Below are 25,112 nucleotides of genomic sequence, written 5' to 3'. Positions count from 1 at the left end.
CTACAACTTGATTGAAGTCCATCTGTGGTAAATTCAATTGATTGGACATGATTTGGAAAGGCACACACCTGTCTATATAAGGTCCCACAGTTGACAGTGCATGTCAGAGCAAAAACCAAGCCATGAGGTCGAAGGAATTGTCCGTAGAGCTCCGAGACAGGATTGTGTCGAGGCACATATCTGGGTACTAAAACATTTCTGCAGCATTGAAGGTCCCCAAGAACACAGTGGCCTCCACCATTCTTAAATGGAAGAAGTATGGAATCACCAAGACTCTTCCTAGAGCTGGCCGCCCGGCCAAACTGAGCAATTGGGGGAGAAGGGCCTTGGTCAGGGAGGTGACCAAGAACCCAATGGTCACTCTGATAGAGCTCCAGAGTTCCTCTGTGGAGATGGGAGAACCTTCCAGAAGGACAACCATCTCTGCAGCACTCCACCAATCAGGCCTTTATGGTAGAGTGGCCAGACAGAAGCCACTCCCTAGTAAAAGGCACATGACAGCCCGCTTGGAGTTTGCCAAAAGGCACCTAAAGACTCTCAGACCATGAGAAACAAGATTCTCTGGTCTGATGAAACCAAGATTGAACTCTTTGGCCTGAATGCCAAGTGTAACTTCTGGAGGAAACCTGGCACCATCCCTACTGTGAAGCATGGTGGTGGCAGCATCATTCTGTGGGGATGTTTTTCAACGGTAGGGACTGGGAGACTAGTCAGGATCGAGGCAAAGATGAATGGAGCAAAGTACAGAGAGATCCTTGATGAAAACCTGCTCCAGAGTGCTAAGGACCTCAGACTGGGGTGAAAGTTCACCTTCCAACAGGACAATGACCCTAAGCACACAGCAAAGACAACGCAGGAGTGGCTTCGGGACAAGTCTCTGAATGTCCTTGAGTGGCCCAGCCAGAGCCCGGACTTGAACCCGATCGAACATCTCTGGAGAGACCTGAAAATAGCTGTGCAGCGACGCTCCCAATCCAACCTGACAGAGCTTGAGAGGATCTGCAGAGAAGAATGGGATAAGCTCCCCAAATATAGGTGTGCCAAGCTTGTAGCGTCACACCCAAGAAGACTTGATGCTGTAATCGCTGCCAAAGGTGCTTCAAAAAAGTACTGAGGAAAGGGTCTGAATACTTATGTAAATGTGATATTTCCGTTTTTTATTTTTAATAAATTAGCAAACATTTCTTAGAACCTGTTTTTGCTTTGTCATTATGGGGAATTGTGTGTAGATTGATGAGGGGGGAAAAAAAACAATAAAAAAAAAACATTTAATCATTTTAAGAATAAGGCTGTAACATAACAAAATGTGGAAAAAGTCGAGGGGTCTGAACCCTTTCCGAAGGCACTGTATATACTGTATATATATATATATATATATATATATATATATATATATATATATATATAGTGTGTGTGTGTGTGTGTGTGTGTGTGCGTGTGTGTGTGTGTGTCTGTGCGATTCTGTGGTTTATAAAGAACTGAATGCACCAATCTTGCTGTCTTTCAAGCTCCAGTAAAGACATATCTGTCAAAGCAATTACAGTTCCATTCAGTGGCAGCAGCAGCTCTCAGAGCCATGGTTCTGGAAACCTACAGCTAATTATCTTGAATAATTGTTAAAATAAAAACTAAAAAACATGTGCTTTCCCCCTTTTTACAGAGCCAGCGAACAAACACACACACACACACTCATCGCAAATCCAGGCTGACTCGAATAGCCAACTTTTATGAACAGATTGAGATAAAGATGCTCAGAGGGCAGACAAAGAAACAATAATCTACATGAATTAGAATATTCCAATGTTGTTATGAGCTGCTGTGTCAGGATGGAATAGAGTGGTGGCTAAGAGTGTTCCGAGAGGACTCATCTCTAAATTAGGTAAATATACAACTATAATAACACCACAGTCGTAATGACACACACAGACACACACACACACACACACAGACACACACCACACACCTAAAACACATTTAATTGGGTATTAAGGGAGGAGGGAGGAGTCATTGGAAATGCAAGCCACTGACGTCAAAGGGTTTAGTATTGGCTTTAATGATCGATAGTTAAGACACACAGGAGAATACGATCAGAGTGTGATTCAGAGGGACAGAGAAACACTGAGGGTAAGTCCTTGACCCTTTAGCCAAGTGAGGTTAGTCATACCAGCCTTACAACCTATGGAGCATTATCCCTAGCTACAGCCTTCTAACCTCTAGAGCTTTACCCCTACTGCATTTAGCAACCACTTAGGAAGCACGTGTATGACCAGTTCTGCCCTGTGACTCTCTCTGACGCATTTTGACCCAGGAGATTGCAGTACAACTATCGATGACACAGTTTCCAACCTGCCTTGACGCACACCTTTTATTAAATACTTTTTATAAATCTGTAGCTACCAGAGTCATATACAGTGGGGGAAAAAAGTATTTAGTCAGCCACAAATTGTGCAAGTTCTCCCACTTAAAAAGATGAGAGAGGCCTGTAATTTTCATCATAGGTACACGTCAACTATGACAGACAAATTGAGAAAAACAAATAAAAAAATCATATTGTAGGATTTTTTATGAATTTATTTGCAAATTATGGTGGAAAATAGGTATTTGGTCAATAACAAAAGTTTCTCAATACTTTGTTATATACCCTTTGTTGGCAATGACACAGGTCAAATGTTTTCTGTAAGTCTTCACAAGGTTTTCACACACTGTTGCTGGTATTTTGGCCCATTCCTCCATGCAGATCTCCTCTAGAGCAGTGATGTTTTGGGGCTGTCGCTGGGCAACACGGACTTTCAACTCCCTCCAAAGATTTTCTATGGGGTTGAGATCTGGAGACTGGCTAGGCCACTCCAGGACCTTGAAATGCTTCTTACAAAGCCACTCCTTCGTTGCCCGGGCGGTGTGTTTGGGATCATTGTCATGCTGAAAGACCCAGCCACGTTTCATCTTCAATGCCCTTGCTGATAGAAGGAGGTTTTCACTCAAAATCTCACGATACATGGCCCCATTCATTCTTTTCTTTACACGGATCAGTCGTCCTGGTCCCTTTGCAGCAAAACAGCCCCAAAGCATGATGTTTCCACCCCCATGCTTCACAGTAGGTATGGTGTTCTTTGGATGCAACTCAGCATTATTTGTCCTCCAAACATGACAAGTTGTGTTTTTACCAAAAAGTTCTATTTTGGTTTCATCTGACCATATGACATTCTCCCAATCCTCTTCTGGATCATCCAAATGCACTCTAGCAAACTTCAGACGGGCCTAGACATGTACTGGCTTAAGCAGGGGGACACGTCTCGCATTGCAGGATTTGAGTCCCTGGCGGCGTAGTGTGTTACTGATGGTAGGCTTTGTTACTTTGGTCCCAGCTCTCTGCAGGTCATTCACTAGGTCCCCCCGTTCTTGTGATCATTTTGACCCCACGGGGTGAGATCTTGCGTGGAGCCCCAGATCGAGGGAGATTATCAGTGGTCTTGTATGTCTTCCATTTCCTAATAATTGCTCCCACAGTTGATTTCTTCAAACCAAGCTGCTTATCTATTGCAGATTTAGTCTTACCAGCCTGGTGCAGGTCTACAATTTTGTTTCTGGTGTCCTTTGACAGCTCTTTGGTCTTGGCCATAGTGGAGTTTGGAGTGTGACTGTTTGAGGTTGTGGACAGGTGTCTTTTATACTGATAACAAGTTCAAACAGGTGCCATTAATACAGGTAATGAGTGGAGGACAGAGGAGCCTCTTAAAGAAGAAGTTACAGGTCTGTGAGAGCCAGAAATCTTGCTTGTTTGTAGGTGACCAAATACTTATTTTCCACCATAATTTGCAAATAAATTCATAAAAAATCCTACAATGTGATTTTCTGGAATTTTTTTTCTCAATTTGTCTGTCATAGTTGACGTGTACCTATGATGAAAATTACAGGCCTCTCTCATCTTTTTAAGTGGGAGAACTTGCACAATTGGTGGCTGACTAAATACTTTTTTCCCCCACTGTAGTCATATATACTCTATATATGAGGCATGATAACAAACTCTCTCTCTATGAGAGGCTGCAGCCAGGCAGACCAGACTGTAGACATTTAGCTCCATATGGGCTTTATGATTTAAACAGCATTTACTTTAGTAAACTGGGCCCCTACTTTCCCCCTATTATCTACGCTTGAGTCTCATTTCAGACTTTCCTCTAGGCAGACTTTCCTTTCTGTCAGCAGGCTCTGAGGGGACAGGCAGAGAGAGAAGGGAAGAGATAAGGGAAGAGAGAATGAAAGAGAGAGAGAGGGAGGGAGGGAGGGAGGGAGGGAGGGAGGGAGGGAGGGAGGGAGGGAGGGAGGGAGAGCGGGAGAGAGAGAGAGAGAGAGAGAGAGAGAGAGAGAGAGAGAGAGAGAGAGAGAGAGAGAGAGAGAGAGAGATGGGCCAAAACACCCTGAGGTTCAGAGCTGAAGATCCTCTCTCCTACAACCAGCCCTGCACAGTGTTACCTTCTCAATTCAATAACACTTGATTTGTCCCAAAGTACTGTAGCTTAGTCTAGTCCCCTGATCTGTTTATGCTATCTTGCCTACTCCTATGGTATGTTTGGCAAAGACTCCAGACTTGACTCTGGCTTTACTGACAGGTCTATAAACTCACCCCTCTGAAGTAGCTTGTAGCCTGGAAGAAGACTAGGTAGTTCTTGGAGGGGTCCAGGGGAGTGTTCCAGTAGCCGTTATAGGTGTGGTTGTCCCCTACTGTGAATGGAGTGGCCTTAGGGAGACTGGAGGGGGGCAGCTCAGCCGTGTAGTAGTGAGGCGTCCCCTTAGACTGGGCCTCCACCTGGGACGCTGGCACAGGGAAACAGTCTGACCCGCTACCCAGCTCCCTCCTCCTCCTGACCCGCCTAGAACCGTCCTCTTCTAATACCACCACCTGGTATGTACTGGGGGGAGAAGGATGACAACAGACTTATAGGTGATAACTAAGCTGGAAACAGTTGGACATCTTAAAGAGGCAATTTGCAGTTGTTAAATCCATTTTTGGACTAGTAAATTAGTTATATGTACTCATTGATTCTTGAAGAATATAACTTATAAAGGCCTCATGAACTGTCGTACACCCTCAGAATCCAAAATATAAGCGTGTTTTATGACAATGTTTGTAATCAAAGTAAATGTAAACAAACAATGTATAGCCTCAAAACATGGCTAAGACTATAATTTTGATATCTTGGATGGTCAGTCCTTGCATCCATAGCCCCGTCTATGAATTTGAGAGTGTTTAAATTTGTCCAGGCCCATCCCTAAGCTTTATACTGAAACAGTTGTGAGGAGAATGCTTTATTGTTGTTTCAACTATCGATTGCCCCTGTCACACCCTGGCTCTGGGACTCATTATGTTGAGCCAGGGTGTGTGTATTCTATGTGTTCATGTTCTATGTTGGGTGTCTAGGTTGTCGATGTCTATGTTTGTATTGAGTGACTCCCAATCGGAGGTAACGAGTGTCAGCTGTCGGCTCGTTATCTCTGATTGGGAGCCATATTTAAACTGTGTGTCTTCACCTTGTGTTTGTGGGTTTTTGTTCCGTGTTCGGTTAGTTAACCGTTTGGACTTCACGAGTCGTGTTTTGTTTGTTTATAAGAAACTTCGATATAATAAAGTCATGTTTCTTTCACACGCTGCGCCTTGGTCTACTTCGCTACTAGACGATCGTGACAGCCCCTTTAAGGTTACCAAAGACACTTCCTGATTAAATAAAGGTGAAATAAAATAAGAAACACAAATAAAATTCCAATGACATGTTTATTCGTAACACTATTTTTATGAGTGGTACAGTGATCTAGTGGTAGACAGTTGCGTGAGGTCTATTACTGTGGTTAATACGGTTACTGTACCTGACTGGTGCTCCTCTGCCCAGCGCTGGTCTCAGCAGCACAGTGATGGTACTCTCTGACTCACTGAGTGGGGCTGGGTTGTCCTCATAGTCAAACACTGGGGCTGAGAGAGGGAGCGGAGAGGGGGAGGGAGGAGGGAGGGGGGGTATAGATGGAGAAGGGGAGGGGAAAGAGGGGGAGAGAAAGAGGTGGAGCAGGGGGGTGTGGGTGTGTGAGAGAATAAGAGACAGAGAGAGAGCTAGAAAATGAGAGAGTAAATAACAATAAAAAATCATATATAGCACAGGAAGTGAGATAAAACTCTTATTCAAATAGACATCAAGCAGGACATTCCCATAGTTATTCACAAGGATGATAAGAATCCCCTGTAATTAGGACACATCTCACTGCCACACCCCCCATGAACAGGACGGTAGACTGGAACAAGCTCCTATCTCTAGGGAACATACACACACACACACACACAAACACATGCACAAACACAAACACACACACACAATTGTGTTCCCATCTCTGTTTACCGTTAGAAGACAATTAGCAAGGGAGCAGCCAGGCAAAAAAACATGAGCTTCCATAGTAAAGAAAGATTATTAATAATCAGCTAAACCAACAGCCTCTGAAATTAAAGGTAGACTCAGCGTAAAGACTTTGCCACGAGCAGCACCACAGATATTGAGATGAGCAAAATGCAAGATTTCGCTCTCACACAGTCAAACACATTATCTGCGCATGTGCAGGGGTTTGATTCACGCTGTGTACAGCGTAGTACACAGGGCACCAAAAGAGCGGAGAAGTTGAGCCTCGCGCTTCAGTGATCTTAGTTGTTGCGGACATTGTTACCTGGCGTTGTCTTTCATTTTGGGTCAGAAAACTATGTTAGGATATCAATGTACTCCTATAAACCTCATTATAAAATGTACTCATATACACTACCAGTCAAAAGTTTGGACACACCGACTCATTCAAGGGTTTGTCTTTATTTTGTACTATTTTCTACATTGTAGAATAATAGTGAAGACATCAAAACTATGAAATAACACATATGGAATCATGTAGTAACTAAAAAAGTGTTAAACAAATCAAAATATATTTGAGATTTGAGATTCTTCAAAGTAGCCACCCTTTGCCTTGATGACAGCTTTGCACACTCTATAGTAGAAACGACAACACGATATACAGAAAAAAAGGCACTTACTTTGATAGGAAAGTACACATGTCCAAAGTTACTATTTGTAAGGAAAATAACAAGGAAGACAATGCGAGCGCCAGACAGAAAATGTGCCAATTCGTGCAAGACTGTGCAAATGTCTGCATACTTGATCTGCGGAAACATTGGTGAAGTGTTTGGGCTCTCCTTGAAGAGAGAAGTTTGTCCAGCTCAGTAAAGCCTCACTGAAATGGCTACTTCTATGTGAATAATGAGGCTGAACACACCTCAATTCAAACTGTTGTTAGAAAATACAACTTGTTAGAAAGTAATTTGAAATTGACAAGTTGAAACGTAGCCTATAGATAATTAGCAGGCAGTGCATGTTAACTGTCCTGTTGCGTAACAATCACATTTTGGAATAGTGAGTGCATTCTGACATCACGTGCATAAAACAACTCACGATGAGGCGACCGTTAGAGATATTTGGAACTCAAGTGTGAAAAGGTTAAGAGGGCATGGTAGAGGGCATGACAAATCAGATCATGAGTCCATTCTGGTCCTCACTTCCTATAGACAGAAACTCAAACAGAAAGAACCTGTGCTAAGGTCTATTCAACGCTGGTCGGACCAATCGGAATCCATGCTTCAAGATTGTTTTGATCACGCGGACTGGGATATGTTCCGAGTTGCCTCTGAGAATAACGGTGACTGAGTTCATCAGGAAGTGTATAGGAGATGTTGTTCCCACTGTGACTATTAAAACCTACCCAAATCAAAAACCGTGGATAGATGGCAGCATTAGCGCAAAACTGAAAGCGAGAACCACCACATTTAACCACAGCAAGGTGACTGGGAATATGGTCAAATACAAACAGTGCAGTTATGCCCGCTGTAAGGCAATCAAACAGGCAAAACGTTAGTACAGAGACAAAGTGGAGTCGCAATTCAACGGCTCAGACACGAGACGTATGTGGCATGGACTCCAGACAATCACGGATAACAAAGGGAAAACCAGCCATGTCGCGGACACCGACGTCTTGCTCCCGGACAAGCTAAACACCTTCTTCGCCCGCTTTGAGGATGACAGAGTGCCACTGAGGACTGTGGGCTCTCGTTCTCCGTGGCCGATGTAAGACATTTAAGCGCGTTAACCCTTCCAAGGCTGCCGGCCCAGACGGCATCCCTAGCCGCATCCTCATCACATGAGCAGACTGGAGTGTTTACGGACATATTCAATCTCTCCTTATCCCAGTCTGCTGTCCCCAATTGCTTCAAGATGTCCACCATTGTTCCTGTACCCAAGAAAGCAAAGGTAAATGAACTAAATTACTATCGCCCCATAGCACTCACTACTGTCATCATGAAGTGCTTTGAGAGGCTAGTTAAGGATCATATCACCTCCACCTTACCTGACAAGCCTAGACCCACTTACATTTGCATACCGCCCCAATAGATCCACAGACGATGCAATCGCATTCACACTGCACACTGCCCTATCCCATCTGGACAAGAGGAATACCTATGTAAGAATGTTGTTCATTGACTACAGCTCAGCATTCAACACCATAGTACCCTCCAAGCTCATCATTAAGCTCGGGGCCCTTGGTCTGAACCCCACCCTGTGCAACTGGGTCCTGGACTTCATGACGGGCTGCCCCCCAGGTGGTGAAGATAGGAAACAACATCTCAGCTACGCTGATCCTCAACACAGGGGCACCACAAGGATGCGTGGCATTCACCCATGACTGCGTGGCCACGCATGCCTCCAACTCAATCATCAAGTTTGCAGACGACACAACAGTAGTAGACCTGATTACCAACAATGACGAGACAGCCTACAGGGAGGAGGTGAGGGCCCTGGCGGAGTGGTGCCAGGAAAATAACCTCTCCTTCAACGTCAACAAAATGAAGGAGCTGATCATGGACTTCAGGAGACAGCAGAGGGAGCACGCCCCCATCCACATCAACGGGACCACAGTGGAGAAGGTGAAAAGTACACATCACTGACAATCTGAAATGGTCCACCCACACAGACAGTGTGGTGAAGAAGGCACAATAGCACCTCTTCAACCTCAGGAGGCTGAAGAAATATGGTTTGGCCCCTAAGACCCTCACAAACTTTTACAGATGCACAATTGAGAGCATCCTGTCGGGCTGTATCACCGTCTGGTACGGCAATTGCACCGCCCGCAACCGCAGGGCTCTCCAGAGGGTGGTGCGCTCTGCCCAACGCATCACCTGGGACACACTGCCTGCCCTCCAGGACCCCTACAGCACCCGATGTCACAGGAAGGAAATAAACCACCCGAGCCACTGCCTGTTCACCCCGCTATCATCCAGAAGGCAAGGTAAGTACAGGTGATCAAAGCTGGGACAGAGAGACTGAAAAACAGCTTCCATCTCAAAGCCATCAGACTGTTAAATAGCCATCACTAACCGGCCTACACCAAGTACCCTGCACTGAACTTAGTCACTGTCACTAGCCAGCTACCACCCTATATACATAGACATGGAATCACTGGTCACTTTAATAATGGAACACTGGTCACTTTAATAATGTTTACATACTGTTTTACTCATTTAATCTGTATATACTGTATTCAAGTCAATGCCACTCCAACATTGCTCATCCTAATATTGATATATCTCTTAATTCCATTCCTTTACTTTTAGATTGTGTGTATTGTTGTGAATTGTTAGATACTACTTTACTGTTGGAGCTAGGAACACAAGCATTTTGCTACACCGGCAATAACATCTACTAAATATGTGTATGCGACCAATACATTTTGATTTGATTTGATTTAAACCAGTATGAAAATAAGTATGGGATACTTTGCAAGCTTGGTGTGTGGGAGAAGGGAACTTATTTTCTTTGAACAGGACCCAGGAACCATATTATGTATGCTATCCTGATGCAGTGAAAAAGAGTGAAAAATAATCAACAAATTAAGTAAGCTTTAAGCAAAATCTTTGTGTTGACCTAGCACATTTTTGCTTACACAGAATCTGGTCACCAGTCTCAGTCCTATCTCTCAGGACAGAACAAGGAACAAGTGATCAAGTCAAACCCTTCTAGTCTACCCCCAGTCCCAGTCCCCAGGCCCAGCCTCAGCCTCAGCCCCCAGCCCAGCCCAGCCCCGAACATCAACCCCCAGCCTCAGCCACCATTTCAGCCCCTAGCCTCAGTCCCCAGTCTCAGCCCCCAGCCCCCAGCCTCAGCCCACAGCCTCAGCCCCCAGCCTCAGCCCCCAGCCTCAGCCCTCAGCCCCCAGCCTCAGCCCCAGCCCCCAGCCTCAGCCCACAGCCTCAGCCCCCAGCCTCAGCCCCCAGCCCCCAGCCTCAGCCCACAGCCTCAGCCCCCAGCCTCAGGCGTCGATCAGCACTCATGCCACACACCCTCACCGGAGATGTTGGTGGTGATCTCAGTGAGGGCGGTCTGTCCGAAGCCTTTGGTGGTGCGAGCTCTAACAGACACCAGGTAGGTGGTGCCGGGGTGTAGGCCAGAGAACATGTGGTATGTCTCGTTCCTCAGCTTGGAGACAGTACGGCGAGGGCCCGGTACGTTGATACCCGGGTCGGATGACTCAATGCCCTGGTAACTGATCTGGAGACCGGGAACAAAACACAGACAAATAGGATCACAATGCTGTGTTGTAAGACTATTGCTGTTATAACAGATTTAGGAACAGGGAACAAAACACAAACCATAGAATCACAATGAGTAGTCCCTGGTGACAAATTGTGAACATAAATTAATCAAGGCGAGATTTGATTCTGCTTCCTGAGATCATACAATAGGTGTTGTTATTGTTGTCGGAGGAGGAGAGAGATGTTTTCCTGTGGGTTGTTTTAATGTTGGGAGTCAAGCAGAGATTCGACAAATAAGGTGTTACTGTGCCTCTGACTGTGCCTGTGCCTGCCTGCCTGCCTTGCACTCCCACCCACAGTGACTCCACCACGCAGCCCAAAATGAGATCATTCCTGTTGTCATCGTGTGTTACTGAAGGAAGCACTCAGAACGTCTCCTCTGTCACCACAGACAACCAACAGACACCCCAATCATTTCTGCTGCTGTTCTTTTCTGCTTCACTCTCTCCTTTTCTTTCTCGGAGATCCTGTTTGCAGTGCCTCTCTCTTCTCTCTCTTCTATCGTTCCTCTCACCTCTCTTCTCTTTATTCTTTCCCTCTCTCTCTCTCCTCCCCCTCTCTCTTCTCTCTCTCTTCTCTCTCCTCTCACCAGGCAGCTCTGACACGTTCCTGTTTCTCATTCTCCTCTCTCCTTATTCAACCATCTAGTCTCACTCCTCCATCCCTCCACTCTTTCACACTCTGCCTAAATTCATCTTCATCTTCTCACTATTCCTACAGCATCTTTCGCTTTCCTGTCTCCATATCTTCTGTCTCTTTTCCATTTCACCTTCAATATCTATTCCAACAGCTTCTTCCCTCCCTTTCCCTCATTCCATCATTCTATCTATCAGTATCTCTCCATCTCACTATTTACATGTCCCTTCCTTTTCAACACACTCTCTCCCTCTGTCAGAGCAGACTCCTCAGGCCCAGACCTGTCTCTGTCTGGACACCTATCATTCATTCAGCTGTGTCACCGCAGCCTGCCTGACTGCCGGATAGAAAGACAGACACACGCCAGACTACCAGGCAGACCTATTGCATCCATAGCTTCATCTAGGTTTTTGAAGATTAGTTACAGTTCTCTAGCGAAATATTGGCAGAAAACAGTAATCTCTGTATGCTCTAAGAGTTGGCTACAGAGGTCTGTGGCGGGTGATACACGTACATCAATAATTTGCCCCCATGTGAAAGCGTCTCTTAGGCAAATAAATAATTATACTGCTTGTCGCTATATAATTGCAGGGCTGCAGTCAGAGGCTCTGCTAGCCTCATTAGCATAGGAACACATACAGAGGCCTGAACTATAGAGAGAGAGAGAGAGAGAGAGAGAGAGAGAGAGAGAGAGAGAGAGAGAGAGAGAGAGAGAGAGAGAGAGAGAGAGAGAGAGAGAGAGAGAGAGAGAGAGAGAGAGAGAGAGAGAGAGAGAGAGAGAGAGAGAGAGAGAGAGAGAGAGAGAGAGAGAGAGAGAGAGAGCGAGAGAGAGAGAGAGAGAGAGAGAGAGAGAGAGAGAGAGAGAGAGAGAGAGAGAGAGAGAGAGAGAGAGAGAGAGAGAGAGAGAGAGAGAGAAGGAAGAGAGGATACATTCCCTATTAATGACTATGGTACATGTATACTGTACTGCATGTGAAGGCAACTAGATTCAGCCGCAGGCCTATTTTTGTCGAAGCGGAGGGTCGGGGGACCGGAACATAATTTATAATAATTAGTACACTGCAAATTGACCACAACTAAGCCCAAAAAGAGATTGTATTTGAAAATAACAATCATTTCATACCTTGATTATATTGAGACACAATCACGTCTCTTATTTTATTTGTGGGAATACTTTTTGAACAGAATTCCTAAATTAAACAATTATTTTGCTGAATTCCTGGTGATGAGTATCTTTTTACCCCCCTCCCCAAAAAAACAACACAACAACACACTGGTCTGTGTCAGGCTGAAGGAAATTAGAGACAGATAGAGATCAATCTCAGTAAAATAAGCAAAAATGATTAATCTGGAAAAAAAATAGAAAGATAGAGATCAAGATTGAGCTCGAGATAGATATGTGATCGCAAAAAGGTAGACAGACCGGAAAGTTGAGGGCATGTTCCATACCTCATACTGTGTGATGACCCCATTGGGCTCCACAGGCTCCTCCCACTTCAGAAAGATCAAATCGTCCAATGGGGTGAAAGTCAGTGACTCTGGGGCGATGCCACCAGGAACTGGAAAAGAAAACATGACATAAACATTCTGAGAGAACCCGCAGATGATTGAATAGGGGATCCTATAGGAAGGAAGTGATAAAGGATATCCGGTTTCCAGCCCTAAAGACAGGCAAACCGATTTAAGGACCAGAAGATTTGATGAGTGTGTGCCTGGGTGCAAGCCTGAGACACGGTCTCAGAGCCAGACAGACAGTCAGACAGGAACGGGGGCAGGTCCCTCAGGGTGAAGTGTGATTGGTTGTGTGTACATCTGTGTCTGATTGAAAGACTCTGCTGCTACAGTTCATGCAGGTTTCGACAACTTACAATCTCCTCTGACTGTCTGACTGTCTGACTGTCTGTCTGGCTCTGAGACCGTGTCTCAGGCGGGTAGAGTCTAGAGTACTGCCTTGTGGCTGACAGTTAAACCTGCTCTATCCCCTCTCTCTCTCCACAACAGCCCTGAGAGGAGCAGAGGACAACAGCAACAGTGTAATGGCAGGGCCTAACAGGGAAATTGGCATCCAAACAAGAAACCCAAATGGGTCTGAGACTTTGTCTGAGACAGGGACTCTTGTTTTGACATGGGGATTACAAGCAGTCAATGGATCTAATAGGGACCTGAAAAATCAGGGCATTTGGTGTTATTTACAAGGCAGTGCATATGTTGAAGACACGGTTGATTGGTTAGTGACAGAGTTGGGAAAGTTCAACAAGCCCTAGAGATGACGAATGGCTTGTGGTTGTCTGGGACACATGAACTCTGGGTTGAATCTGTGCATGCGTATGCATGTATTTGTGTGTGCGAAAAACTACAGAGAGGTAATTGTATTAGGTCTCCCTGTAGTCTTTTTGATTATTTTCTCTTGCCCAAAGAGATCTCTGGGAAGGTGAGATAGTTGAGAGTCTCTCTCTCTGCTTGCTTACTTCAAGTTCTGCTGTTCAACTGACTATGAAATGTATAACATTATACAGCAGAATCACATTGTCATCAAACACAAATGGGAGGACCTTGCAATTTGGAAATTTCAAAAATCAACCAATTTCACACAATGTATTGTAATCTTACCTCTCTTTTTTTATTTTACCCAGTAAGTTGACTGACAACGCATTTTCATTTGCAGCAATGACCTGGGGAATAGTTACAAGGGAGAGGAGGGGGGATGAATGAGCCAATTGGAAGCTGGGGATGATTAGGTGGCCATGATGGTATGAGGACCAGATTGGGAATTTAGCTAGGACACCAGGGTTAACACCCCTACTCTTACGATATGGGCCATGGGATCTTTAGTGACCACAGAGAGTCAGGACCCTCGGCATTGAGATATTGGTTATATACATGGTTATGTAGGTTAGTCACTGCATTGACCACTACTGGGTCCAACACTCTCTGGGTTTCATATAAACGACAATGCATGCTGGGTAATAGAGTCCACTCACTGTCCTCCTCGGTCTGAAAGGTGACCTCTCTGTTCTCCTTCTTGCCTTCTGGGTTTTCCAGCGCCAGCCGGACGTAGACGGAGCGGAACGGGGGCAGGTCCCTCAGGGTGAAGTGTGATTGGTTCCTCTCCACGGAGAGACACTCCCTCACTGTGGCGTTGTTCCCTGCGCTGCCCCCTGCAGGCGTGGAGTAGCGGTAGCAGAGAGAGACAGAGTAGGTGTGGCAGCGCGTCAGGTTGTAGCCCAGAGGTTCCCACTGTAAGGCTAGTTGACGAGGCTGGATCTCTGTGGCTGTGAGGCCTCGCAACGCACGCATCGGCTCTGATGGAGAGAGGGGAGAGGGAGATGGAGGAAGCGAGGGGTGGGTGAGAGAGAGCAAGAGAGAGAGAGAGAGATAGAGAGATAGAGAGAGATTGAGAGAGAGAGAGAGAGAGAGAGAGAGAATGAGAGAGAGAGAGAGAATGAGAGAGAGAGAGAGAATGAGAGAGAGAGAGAGAGAGAGAGAGATAGAGATAGAGATAGAGATAGAGATAGAGATAGAGATAGAGATTGAGAGAGAGAGAGAGATATATATATATATATATATATATATATATATATAGAGAGAGAGAGAGAGAGAGAGATAGAGAGAGAGAGATTGAGAGAGAGAGAGAGAGAGAGAGAGAGAGAGAGAGAGAGAGAGAGAGAGAGAGAGAGAGAGAGAGAGAGAGAGAGAGATAAAGAAAGAAAGAAAGAAAGACAGTGTGAGATGGAGTGATGAATCAAAATAGAAAGATAAGGAGAAAGAGACAGATGGTTAGTTCCGATATTTACTTCACAAACTCACCACAGGAAGCTGTTTAAAGATAAAAAAATACAAACACCCTGGAGAGAGAGAAAAGGAGGGAGGAGGAGGGGGCGATGTACAACAAGAACACATTTTTTATATCATTTCACTCATCCCTAAATGTTTACAGACTGCTCAGCTCCAGGACCAAAGGCGATGCCCTTTGCGCTGAGATGATGTGATATGGAACTAGCTAATTACTGATGGCATTTGTGAGACTGGGGTGATGGATCCCTGTGTCCCTGTCATGATGATGTCCAACAGGACCATATCAGGCCTGCCAGACTGCAGCCACAGAGGCTGCTAAGGTAGGGTTGGTGTCTGGCAACTTATTCCCTCTAATAGTGCACTACTTCCTCATGGGCCCTGATCAAAAGTAGTGCACTAAATGCCATTTAGGATGCAGATTATGCAGACTAGAACCCCATTAGGAAAGCTACTATATGAAAGCATGGCTCATCATTAGATTAAACACTCTACCACCCACCCAGGCTGTCTTCCCTGTCTCTGTCTGTCTGTCCAGCAGCATGCCACCCTGCAGACAAACAAACCCCACAGCAGCCAACAGACGTCCAGGCCCACAGACTCACACTGATGAGACTAATCAAAGGGAAAAGCCAGTGGCGGGAGAGAGATGAGGATGGATGGAGGGGCAGATGGGGTGGAGGGGTATGTCAGACTGGCTGTCAGCCCCCCTCTGGGCTCTGCTGGCTCCAGCTCATCTCCTATCCTCCTCTTGTCTTAAACCATGGTGTCAGTGAGCTAAAAGAGAGGACACCTTCTCACCAGGGGTCAACTGTTGCTATGAACACAATCAGCCTGGCTGTCCTCCGGCCTACAGGTCACATGCTGTTACGAACACAATTACAGCCTCAGGAGGGAGAGGAATGAGGGATGGAGGAGAGGTCTGGTAGTGCCAGTTGGACCAATCATTGAGTCACTGCCATGGGTTAAGGGGGGTTAAAGCCTCTGACGTTTATAGAAAGAAGCTGGGTAATACACATCTATGCCTCAGGGGGGAAAGATGGCGGGAGGGAGGGAACGGTCTAGTCGCGTCATGTTAGAAAATAAATCAGCCCATGTTTCCAATTTGCCCATTGTGTCTCCCCAAAAGACCATAGAATGATAACAGAAGTAGCCAGAGATGTAGTACTCTTCCTTGTTCTCCTGCAATGAGTGAGGTAAACTGGCGACGTCTGACATACACTGAGACTTATTTTATTCCCTCTTATTCTAATATCGTACGGACGTTAGTATTCCAATACTAGTGTGAGTATTCATTTTTGCTAGCTAGCTTCTCTAGGCCACTCCAGTCAAGATAGGCACTGTTATATGGGATAATAAAGAACATTGTGGCTGCTACAAGTTAGGTATTCTTGGCTGTAGACGAGTAGCGTCTCTCTCTCTGCCTCCGTCTGCTCCTATCCTACCGGAAACTCCACAGCTGCAGCAATAGCGCACCAGCCTCTCCCCTCACACAGCATTCATCTGGTTAAAAAGGTAATCCGACAAAATTACATAATACTATTCAAATAGTGAAATTATTTCCAACCCCCATCCCTATACTACATCAGTTAAAACTTGAGAGGGATTAATCAAAAGCCTTCTCTCCGGGGACATAGGTGTAGAAAAAAAAAAAAAAAACTTTCTGAGCTGGACAGGGAGAGGGGATATGAGACAGATTGATCTACAGCATGACTGTCAAACATACGGCCATCGGGCCAGATCCAGCCCACGAGGGGGTCCAATCCGGCCCGCGGATGGGGAAACAAACTCAATATACTTTTGATGACTAAAACCAAATCGAACTGTGTAGAAATGATAAAGGACCTATATTCATAGTTTCTTGGCTATCTAGCTTGCTAATAATCACTGTGCACAGTCAATGGACCTACATTCATACAGTTTCTTAACTGTCCTGCTCACTAATAATCACTAGACAGTCAGGGAGCATCGAACATTACAAACACGATGGATAGAGGACTAATTTGGGCAAATTTTTACGGCAAGGAAATATAACCAATATTCAATGTGCCCTCTGGACCTCGTTGAAGTCTGAATGCGACCCCCGGGGCAAAATTAGTTAGACTCGACACCCCTGATCTAGAGTGTGTAGTGTCACAGGGGCTCTCTCTGCTCTCTCCCAGAGATTGAGGCTCACATCTGGGCAAGAGGAGCAGACAGGAGGTGGGTGGCTGGAGCCTTGTGACAGGAGGGATCAGAGACTATGATAGATGACACAACGTCATGTCGGTCTACCTGACTCTACAGGGAGCTGTTTCATAAAGATGAGCACTGAGCGCCGGGGAGGGTAAGTGCAGATAAGTGTGTGTGTGTGTGTGTGTGTGTGTGTGTGTGTGTGTGTGTGTGTGTGTGTGTGTGTGTGTGTGTGTGTGTGTGTGCATGAGGGGGAGTGTATTGCCTGTGAGAAAGCTGCAGGTTCTTCACTCTACCATATAATTAAATCAACACACATCATTTAAGTGTACCTGTCCATGCATACACACCGGCTTCTAAAGAGGTACCTACGTACATATCAGCCACTGAGCACTATAATCCACACACACATCCTCTCAACCGGTGGACAGTAGTCCATTAGAGTATGTGTTTGAATGTTGTTGTCCTGTTATGGAGGATGTTATTATATGTGATCTCTCAATGCCGTTCCAGAAGGGATAAACAAAGTCGAAGGAATGGAATAAAAAGGAGTAGAGTAGACTAGAGTAGAACAGAATAGAATAGAACAAAATCTAGGTTTGGGTTTAGACCCGTTCAGCCCTCCTAACTCACCTGCACACTTGGTCCTGCTGACCAGGGGGGGTCCAGGCGCCCCTGTCCCTCCCTCCCCTGGCCGGGTCAGTAAAACACTGATACGGTACTCTGTGTCCGGCTCCAGATGCCACACCTTACAATAGAATAGAGTATAAACATGTTTTTTATATTTAGCAAAGACATGAATAGCATTTAGGAAATGTTCATTCAACATTTATGTTTTTTTTTACTGTAACAGCAAAGTAATTCTGAGTTATTTAATAACATCTGTTTTTAAGAACCTGTAAAAATGCTGAACGACAAATGAACTTCCACGCGTACACACACACACGCACACAAACCTTATAGGTGAGCGAGCCCACACCGTGCGTCTCCGACCATGGTGATTGGCTGGCCCGGTACTCGATCTCGCGGCGGATCACGGGGCCATCCCCCACAATGGAGTTGGTGTTGAGCTGAATGATCAGGTAGGTGGGGCCAGCCCGGAGCAGCTGGGGGGGAGCGATGGGGGTGGGGGGCACTGCCAGGGTGAAGGAAGGGGGATAGGGGAGAGTACAGTGTTTTACAGAGGAGTTGTGAGTGACTAAGTGAGTGCATGCAGGGGTGTAGTGGAGGGTTAAACAAAAGTAAAAGCCTTTTACACATGATATGATGATGATGTCATTTACAGTAGTAGACCCTTTTATCTAACACAGTGTACAGTTAACAAGATAACTGACACAATGCTATATAGTAGCACTGTCTACATACAGTCTGTCAACTCCTCATTTCTAACGATATATAATGATAGAAAAACAAATCTATGTAATCCGGCTCATTATAAAAACATCTTCAGTTGCTGTCAAATGAACAGAGATACAAATGAAATCCAGTGATCCATAGTTGTATGGTTGTTTACCAGTGAGACTACAGTACATCATCACTTTATTCATTTTTACAGAACGCAAAAAAAAGACGTCAGAATTTCCACAAAATAAGCAATAACTCTCTTCTCTCGCAAAGAAAAGGCAAGTCAAGGTTTTTTTTTATGTTTCATGCTTTTCTTGTTTTATAATTTCCCTAGCTTTTTTTCTGCTCGGCTAGAGCATTGACTCACACAATCTTTTTAATCATTTTCAGATTGTGATTTCTGAGAGGCACTTGAAGGGAAGGGACACACACACACACACACACACACACACACATTACAGCAGCATGTAGAGAGAAAAACACTGTTTACACAGAGTATACAACATATGTACATAGGTGAAAGATCGTTTCCACGTGTTTCCACAATAGAAAGTAGAAGAGAGAAGATATGAAAGAGGTTTTGCTAGTTCAGAACATATTTCCGATGTGTGTGTGCATTTTAACATTTTATGTGTGTGTGTCCCCATGTGATTGACTAAGTGTGCCAGTGCTTGTGTGCATGTCTCACATTAGGAGAAGCTGTTAGAAGTGGTTGTGTGAGGAAGGAGGTAGGACATATGGAGGAGGGCGTTTAGAGATCCCAGAATGGTATCTAGGTGTCATGGTGGGTTGGAGGTGTCATAGAGGAGGTGGTGTGTGGTGCAGAGTGCTACAGGACTTACTTCAATCAAAACCATGTGTGTGTGTGTGTGTGTGTATGTGTGTGTGTGTGTGTGTGTGTGTGTGTGTGTGTGTGTGTGTGTGTGTGTGTGTGTGTGTGTGTGTGTGTGTGTGTGTGTGTAAACAAAGACATAACATCGTCAATAGCCAGACAGGTTTCCATTGTGTACCAGACACATATTTACCATACTATGTTGTACACACTAAATAAACATGACAATTCGGACTGGCATTACTATACCTCTGACAATGAGCTCGGCGAAGTTAGACACGGCAGCTCCGCGGGTGGACTCTGTGATGCAGCGATATAGGTCCTGCTCCCCTCTCTCAGCCTCCACCTGGAAGGTGGCCATGAGACGCTTGTGGCTCAGACGCTGGATAAAGGACGCCGCCACAACCACACCGTTACGACGCTAGTGTGAGAAAGAGAGAGAGAGAGAGAGAGAAAGAGAGAGAGAGAGAGAGAGAGAGAGAGAGAGAGAAAGAGAGAGAGAGAAAGGGGAGGGGAGGGGGGAGGGAGGGAGGGAGGGAGGGAGAGAGTCACGCTAACTGACCCATACACAGGTGATCATGTTTACCATTGTAGCCACCACCTCTGTCACTGCCACCAAAAACACCCACAACACACAGTCACATAGAGAGAGAGAGTAAGGTCACCCTAACTAACCTACACAGACAGTTATGTTTATTATAATGTACACTACCGGTCAAAAGTTTTAGAACACCTACTCACCCCCACACCATAACACCTCCTCCTCCATGCTTTACGGTGGGAAATACACATGCGGAGATCATCGGTTGGAACCAAAAATCTCCAATTTGGACCAAAGGATAGATTCTCACTGGTCTAATGTCCCTTGCTTGTGTTTCTTGGCCCAAGCAAGTCTGTTCTTCTTATTGGTGTCCTTTAGTTGTGGTTTCTTTGCAGCAATTCGACCATGAAGGCCTGATTCATGCAGTCTCCTCTGAACAGTTGATGTTGAGATGTGAAACATTCATTTGGGCTGCAATTTCTGAGGCTGGTAACTGTAATGGACGCCGCCATAACCAGGTGGCGAATCGCATCTCTGCATGTCTGGCAGACATATCAGTATGGATGACGGATCACCACCTCAAGCTGAACCCTGGCAAGACGGAGCTGCTCTTCCTCCCGGGGAAGGACTGCCCGTTCCATGATCTCGCCATCACGGTTGACAACTCCGTTGTGTCCTCCTCCCAGAGTGCGAAGAGCCTTGGCGTGACCCTGGACAACACCCTGTCGTTCTCCGCTAACATCAAGGCGGTGACCCGATCCTGCAGGTTCATGCTCTACAACATTCGGAGAATACGACCCTGCCTTACACAGGAAGCGGCACAGGTCCTAATCCAGGCACTTGTCATCTCCCGTCTGGATTACTGCAACTCGCTGTTGGCTGGCCTCCCTGCCTGTGCCATTAAACCCCTACAACTCATCCAGAATGCCGCAGCCCGTCTGGTGTTCAACCTTCCCAAGTTCTCTCACGTCACCCCCCTCCTCCGCACACTCCACTGGCTTCCAGTTGAAGCTCGCATCCGTTACAAGACCATGGTGCTTGCCTATGGAGCAGTGAGGGGAACGGCCACTCCGTACCTTCGGGCTCTGATCAGTCCCTACACCCAAACGAGGGCATTGCGTTCATCCACCTCTGGCCTGCTGGCTCCCCTTCCTCTGCGGAAGCATAGTTCCCGCTCAGCCCAGTCAAAACTGTTCGCTGCTCTGGCACCCCAATGGTGGAACAAGCTCCCTCACGACGCCAGGACAGCGGAGTCACTCACCACCTTCCGGAGACATTTGAAACCCCACCTCTTTAAGGAATACCTGGGATAGGATAAAGTAATCCTTCTACCCCCCCCCCCCCCCCCCCCCAAAAAAAAAAAAACAAACAAAAAAAAAAAGTGTAAAGTGGATTTCCCACTGGCTATAGGGTGAATGCACCAATTTGTAAGTCGCTCTGGATAAGAGCGTCTGCTAAATGACGTAAATGTGCCCTTGAGCAAGGCACTTAACCCTAATTGCTCCTGTAAGTCGCTCTGGATAAGAGCGTCTGCTAAATGACTAAAATGTAAAAATGTAAATGTAATGAACTTATCCTCTGCAGCAGAAGTAACTCTGGGTCTTCCATTCCTGTGGCAGTCCTCATGAGAGCCAGTTTCATCATAGCGCTTGATGGTTTTTGTGACTGCACTTGAAGAAACGTTCAAAGTTCTTGAATTGACTGACCTTGCCATTATATGGACTTGGTCTTTTACCAAATATAGCTTTCTTCTGTATACCCCCTGTACCTTGTCACAGCACAACTGATTGGCTCAAATATATTAAGAAGGAAAGAAATTCCACAAATTAACTTTTAAGAAGGCACACCTGTTAATTGAAAGGCATTCCAGGTGACTACCTCATGAAGCTGGTTGAGAGAATGCCAAGAATGTGCAAAGCTGTCATCAAGGCAAACGGTGGCTATTTGAAGAATATCAAATATGAAATATATTTTGATTTCTTTAACAATTTTTTGGTTACTACATGATTCCATATGTGTTATTTCAGAGTTTTGATGTCTTCACTATTATTCTACAATGTAGAACATTTTAAAAATAAAGAAAAACCCTTGAATGAGTAGGTGTTCTAAAACTTTTGACGGGTAGTGTATGTGTGGCCATGAGATATAGCCCTAAATAATGGGATTGTGAGTGGGAAGGAAGGAGAGAGCCAGGGAGAAAATGAGGGAGAGCTGAAGTACCGTTGGAGGTGGAGATAATAAATACATTATACAGTTGATGTCGGAAGTTTACATACACTTAGGTTGGAGTCATTAAAACTCGTTTTTCAACCACTCCACACATTTCTTGTTAACAAACTATAGTTTCGGCAAGTCGGTTAGGATCTACTTTGTGCATGACACAAGTAATTTTTCCAACAATTGTTTACAGACAGATTATTTCATTATAATTCACTGTATCACAATTCCAGTGGGTCAGAAGTTTACATACAGTAAGTTGACTGTGCCTTTAAACAGCTTGGGAAATTCCAGATGTAATGGCTTTAGAAGCTTCTGATAGGCTAATTGACATCATTTGAGTCAATTGGAGGTGTATCTGTGGATGTATCTCAAGGCCTACCTTCAAACTCAGTGCCTCTTTGCTTGACATCATGGGAAAATCAAAAGAAATCAGCCAAGACCTCTGAAAAAAAATTGTAGACCTCCACAAGTCTGGTTCATCATTGGGAGCAATTTCAAACGCCTGAAAGTACCACGTTCATCTGTACAAACAATAGTACGCAAGTATAAACACCATGGGACCACGCAGCCGTCATACTGTTCAGGAAGGAGACGTGTTCTGTCTCCTAGAGATGAACGTACTTTGGTGTGAAAAGCGCAAATCAATCCCAGAACAACAGCAAAGGACCTTGTGAAGATGCTGGAGGAAACAGGTACAAAATTATCTATATCCACAGTAAAACGAGTACTATATCGACATAACCAGAAAGGCCACTCAGCAAGGAAGAAGCCACTGCTCCAAAACCGCCATAAAAAAGCCAGGCTACGATTTGCAACTGCACATGGGGACAAAGATCGTACTTTTTGGAGAAATGTCCTTTGGTCTGATGAAACAAAAATTGAACTGTTTGGCCATAATGACCATCGTTATGCTTGGAGGAAAAAGTGGGTAGCTTGCAAGCCGAAGAACACCATCCCAACCGTGAAGCACGGGGGTGGCAACATCATGCTGTGGGGGTGCTTTGCTGCAGGAGGGATTGGTGCACTTCACAAAATAGATGTCATCATGAGGAAGGAAAATTATGTGAATATATTGAAGCAACATCTCAAGACATCAGTCAGGAAGTTAAAGCTTGGTCGCAAATGGGTCTTCCAAATGGACAATGACCCCAAGCATACTTCCAAAGTTGTGGCAAAATGGCTTAAGGACAACAAAGTCAAGGTATTTGTCACGACTTCCGCCGAGGCTGCCTCCCCTCCTTGTTCGGGCAGGCTTCGGCGTTCGTCGTCACCGGCTTACTAGCCACTGCCGCTCCATATATCATAATTCCATTTGTCTTGTCTCGTCAGTTACACACACACCTGGTTCATATCCCCTCATTAGTCCGTGTATTAGTGTTCCCTCTGCCCCCTTGTCCTTGTGGGTGATTGTTTTATGTGAGTTGAGTGTAGCTCGGTGGAGCTACTCGCACCTTGTATTTCCGGGGTAGATTATTCCCCTGTGCCTGTATTTTTTGGAGCTACCCGTACCTTGTATTGCCGGAGTAGATTGTTCCCCTGTGCCTGTATTTTGTTGTCGCTATCCAGCGCAACTGTGTTGACGGAATAAACTCTATATTCTGTGATTTACCCTCCTGCGCCTGACTCCTTCTAATCACATTCATCACAGAATCACCCACCCGCTATGGAGTCAGCGCGAGAGGAGCGCATGCCTGGAGTCGTGTCACGGGTCAAGGAGCATTCCACGATGCTGGCCAGCTTGGGGGAAGCTGGAGAGGAGAGAATCCGATCTGTCGAGACCAGCTGGCCAACCGGATCAAGCCAACCACACCCCAGCACCCGGAGGGATCCAGATATCCCGACCACGGGAGTTCGACGGGACGGCGGCCAAGGATTCCTCCTCTAACTGGAGCTCTACTTCTCCAGCATCAGGCCGGCCCCATCGGAGCGGGAGAAGGTGTCCGTCCTCGTTTCCTGCCTCTCAGGGAAAGCCCTGGAGTGGGCCAACGTGGTTTGGAACGAAGGAGGAGCCGCGTTGGAGAACTACGGGGAATTCGCTCGCCTCTTTCGGGCTGTCTTCGATCACCCACCCGAAGGTCGAGAGGCGGGCGAGCGGCTGGTCCACCTGAGGCAGGGGACGAGGACCGTGCAGGACTTCGCTTTGGAGTTTCGGACTCTTGCAGCGGGGTCCCGGTGGAACGAGCGGGCCCTGATCGACCATTTCCGGTGCCATCTGCGGGAGGACGTCCGACGGGAGCTAGCCTGCCGGGACACCATGTTGTCCTTCACGCAACTGGTGGACATGGCCATCCGTTTGGACAACCTTCCCGCAGCCAGAGGACGTCCTTGAAGGGGATTGCCCGTTCCCACCCCGGCCGACTCGGATCCCAAGGTGATGGAGCTGGTTGGAGCCGCCGTCCGAGAGAGCGGAGGACGACAGTGACAGTGTCACTCGGGTGGCACGAAGGGAAAGTACACCACACGTGGTCGTCAACACTCTTTTGGGTCTGGAGGCGGCAGGCAGGGCACTCTCGCATCACCTCAGGTATCGGACACCCACACTCGTTCAGAGCCCTCTGCTGCACACTGTACCCTACCCATCTACTTTCCCGATCACATGGTAGTTCCCCAGTGTAAGGCGCTAGTCAATTCAGGCACAGCTGGGAACTTTATGGACAGGGCATTCTCATGCCGTCTAGGCATTTCATTGGTTCCCCTATCCATTCCACTCCCCATCAGAGCACTTGATAGTCGACCATTAGGGTCCGGGTTTGTTTAGGAAGTTACTGCACCAGTCACCATGATTACCCAGGAGACTCATTGTGAGCAGATTTTATTATTGAGTCTCCTGCTTTCCCTGTGGTATTAGGGATCCCTTGGTAGCACTCCACAACCCCACCTTCTCATGGTCGCAGAGGGTTCTCATGGGGTGGTCG

At 46.1% G+C, this 25,112-nt stretch overlaps 1 protein-coding gene across 2 annotated transcripts in view; it reads right to left on the bottom strand.

Moving 5' to 3' along the window:
* The window catches only part of LOC311109315 (receptor-type tyrosine-protein phosphatase U-like), a 100,302-nt gene extending 80,426 nt beyond the window's left edge, over nucleotides 1-19,876 (bottom strand). For both annotated transcript variants that reach the window (XM_084152150.1, XM_084152151.1), the window contains exons 1-8: nucleotides 19,686-19,876; nucleotides 18,217-18,395; nucleotides 17,894-18,008; nucleotides 14,278-14,598; nucleotides 12,746-12,855; nucleotides 10,415-10,616; nucleotides 5,860-5,962; nucleotides 4,622-4,907 (exon numbers count right to left, since the gene is read on the bottom strand). In XM_084152150.1, the coding sequence (XP_084008276.1) occupies nucleotides 4,622-4,907; nucleotides 5,860-5,962; nucleotides 10,415-10,616; nucleotides 12,746-12,855; nucleotides 14,278-14,598; nucleotides 17,894-18,008; nucleotides 18,217-18,395; nucleotides 19,686-19,797 (1,428 nt within the window). In that variant the 5' untranslated portion in view covers nucleotides 19,798-19,876. The remainder of the gene's footprint in view (nucleotides 1-4,621; nucleotides 4,908-5,859; nucleotides 5,963-10,414; nucleotides 10,617-12,745; nucleotides 12,856-14,277; nucleotides 14,599-17,893; nucleotides 18,009-18,216; nucleotides 18,396-19,685) is intronic.
* Nucleotides 19,877-25,112: the final 5,236 nt, after the last annotated feature.

Source organism: Coregonus lavaretus, assembly GCF_964263955.1.
Source record: "Coregonus lavaretus genome assembly, chromosome: 3".
Classification (NCBI taxonomy): Eukaryota; Metazoa; Chordata; class Actinopteri; order Salmoniformes; family Salmonidae; genus Coregonus; species Coregonus lavaretus.
Note: the sequence above shows the minus strand (reverse complement) of the source record. Positions and strands in the feature narration are given on the sequence as shown.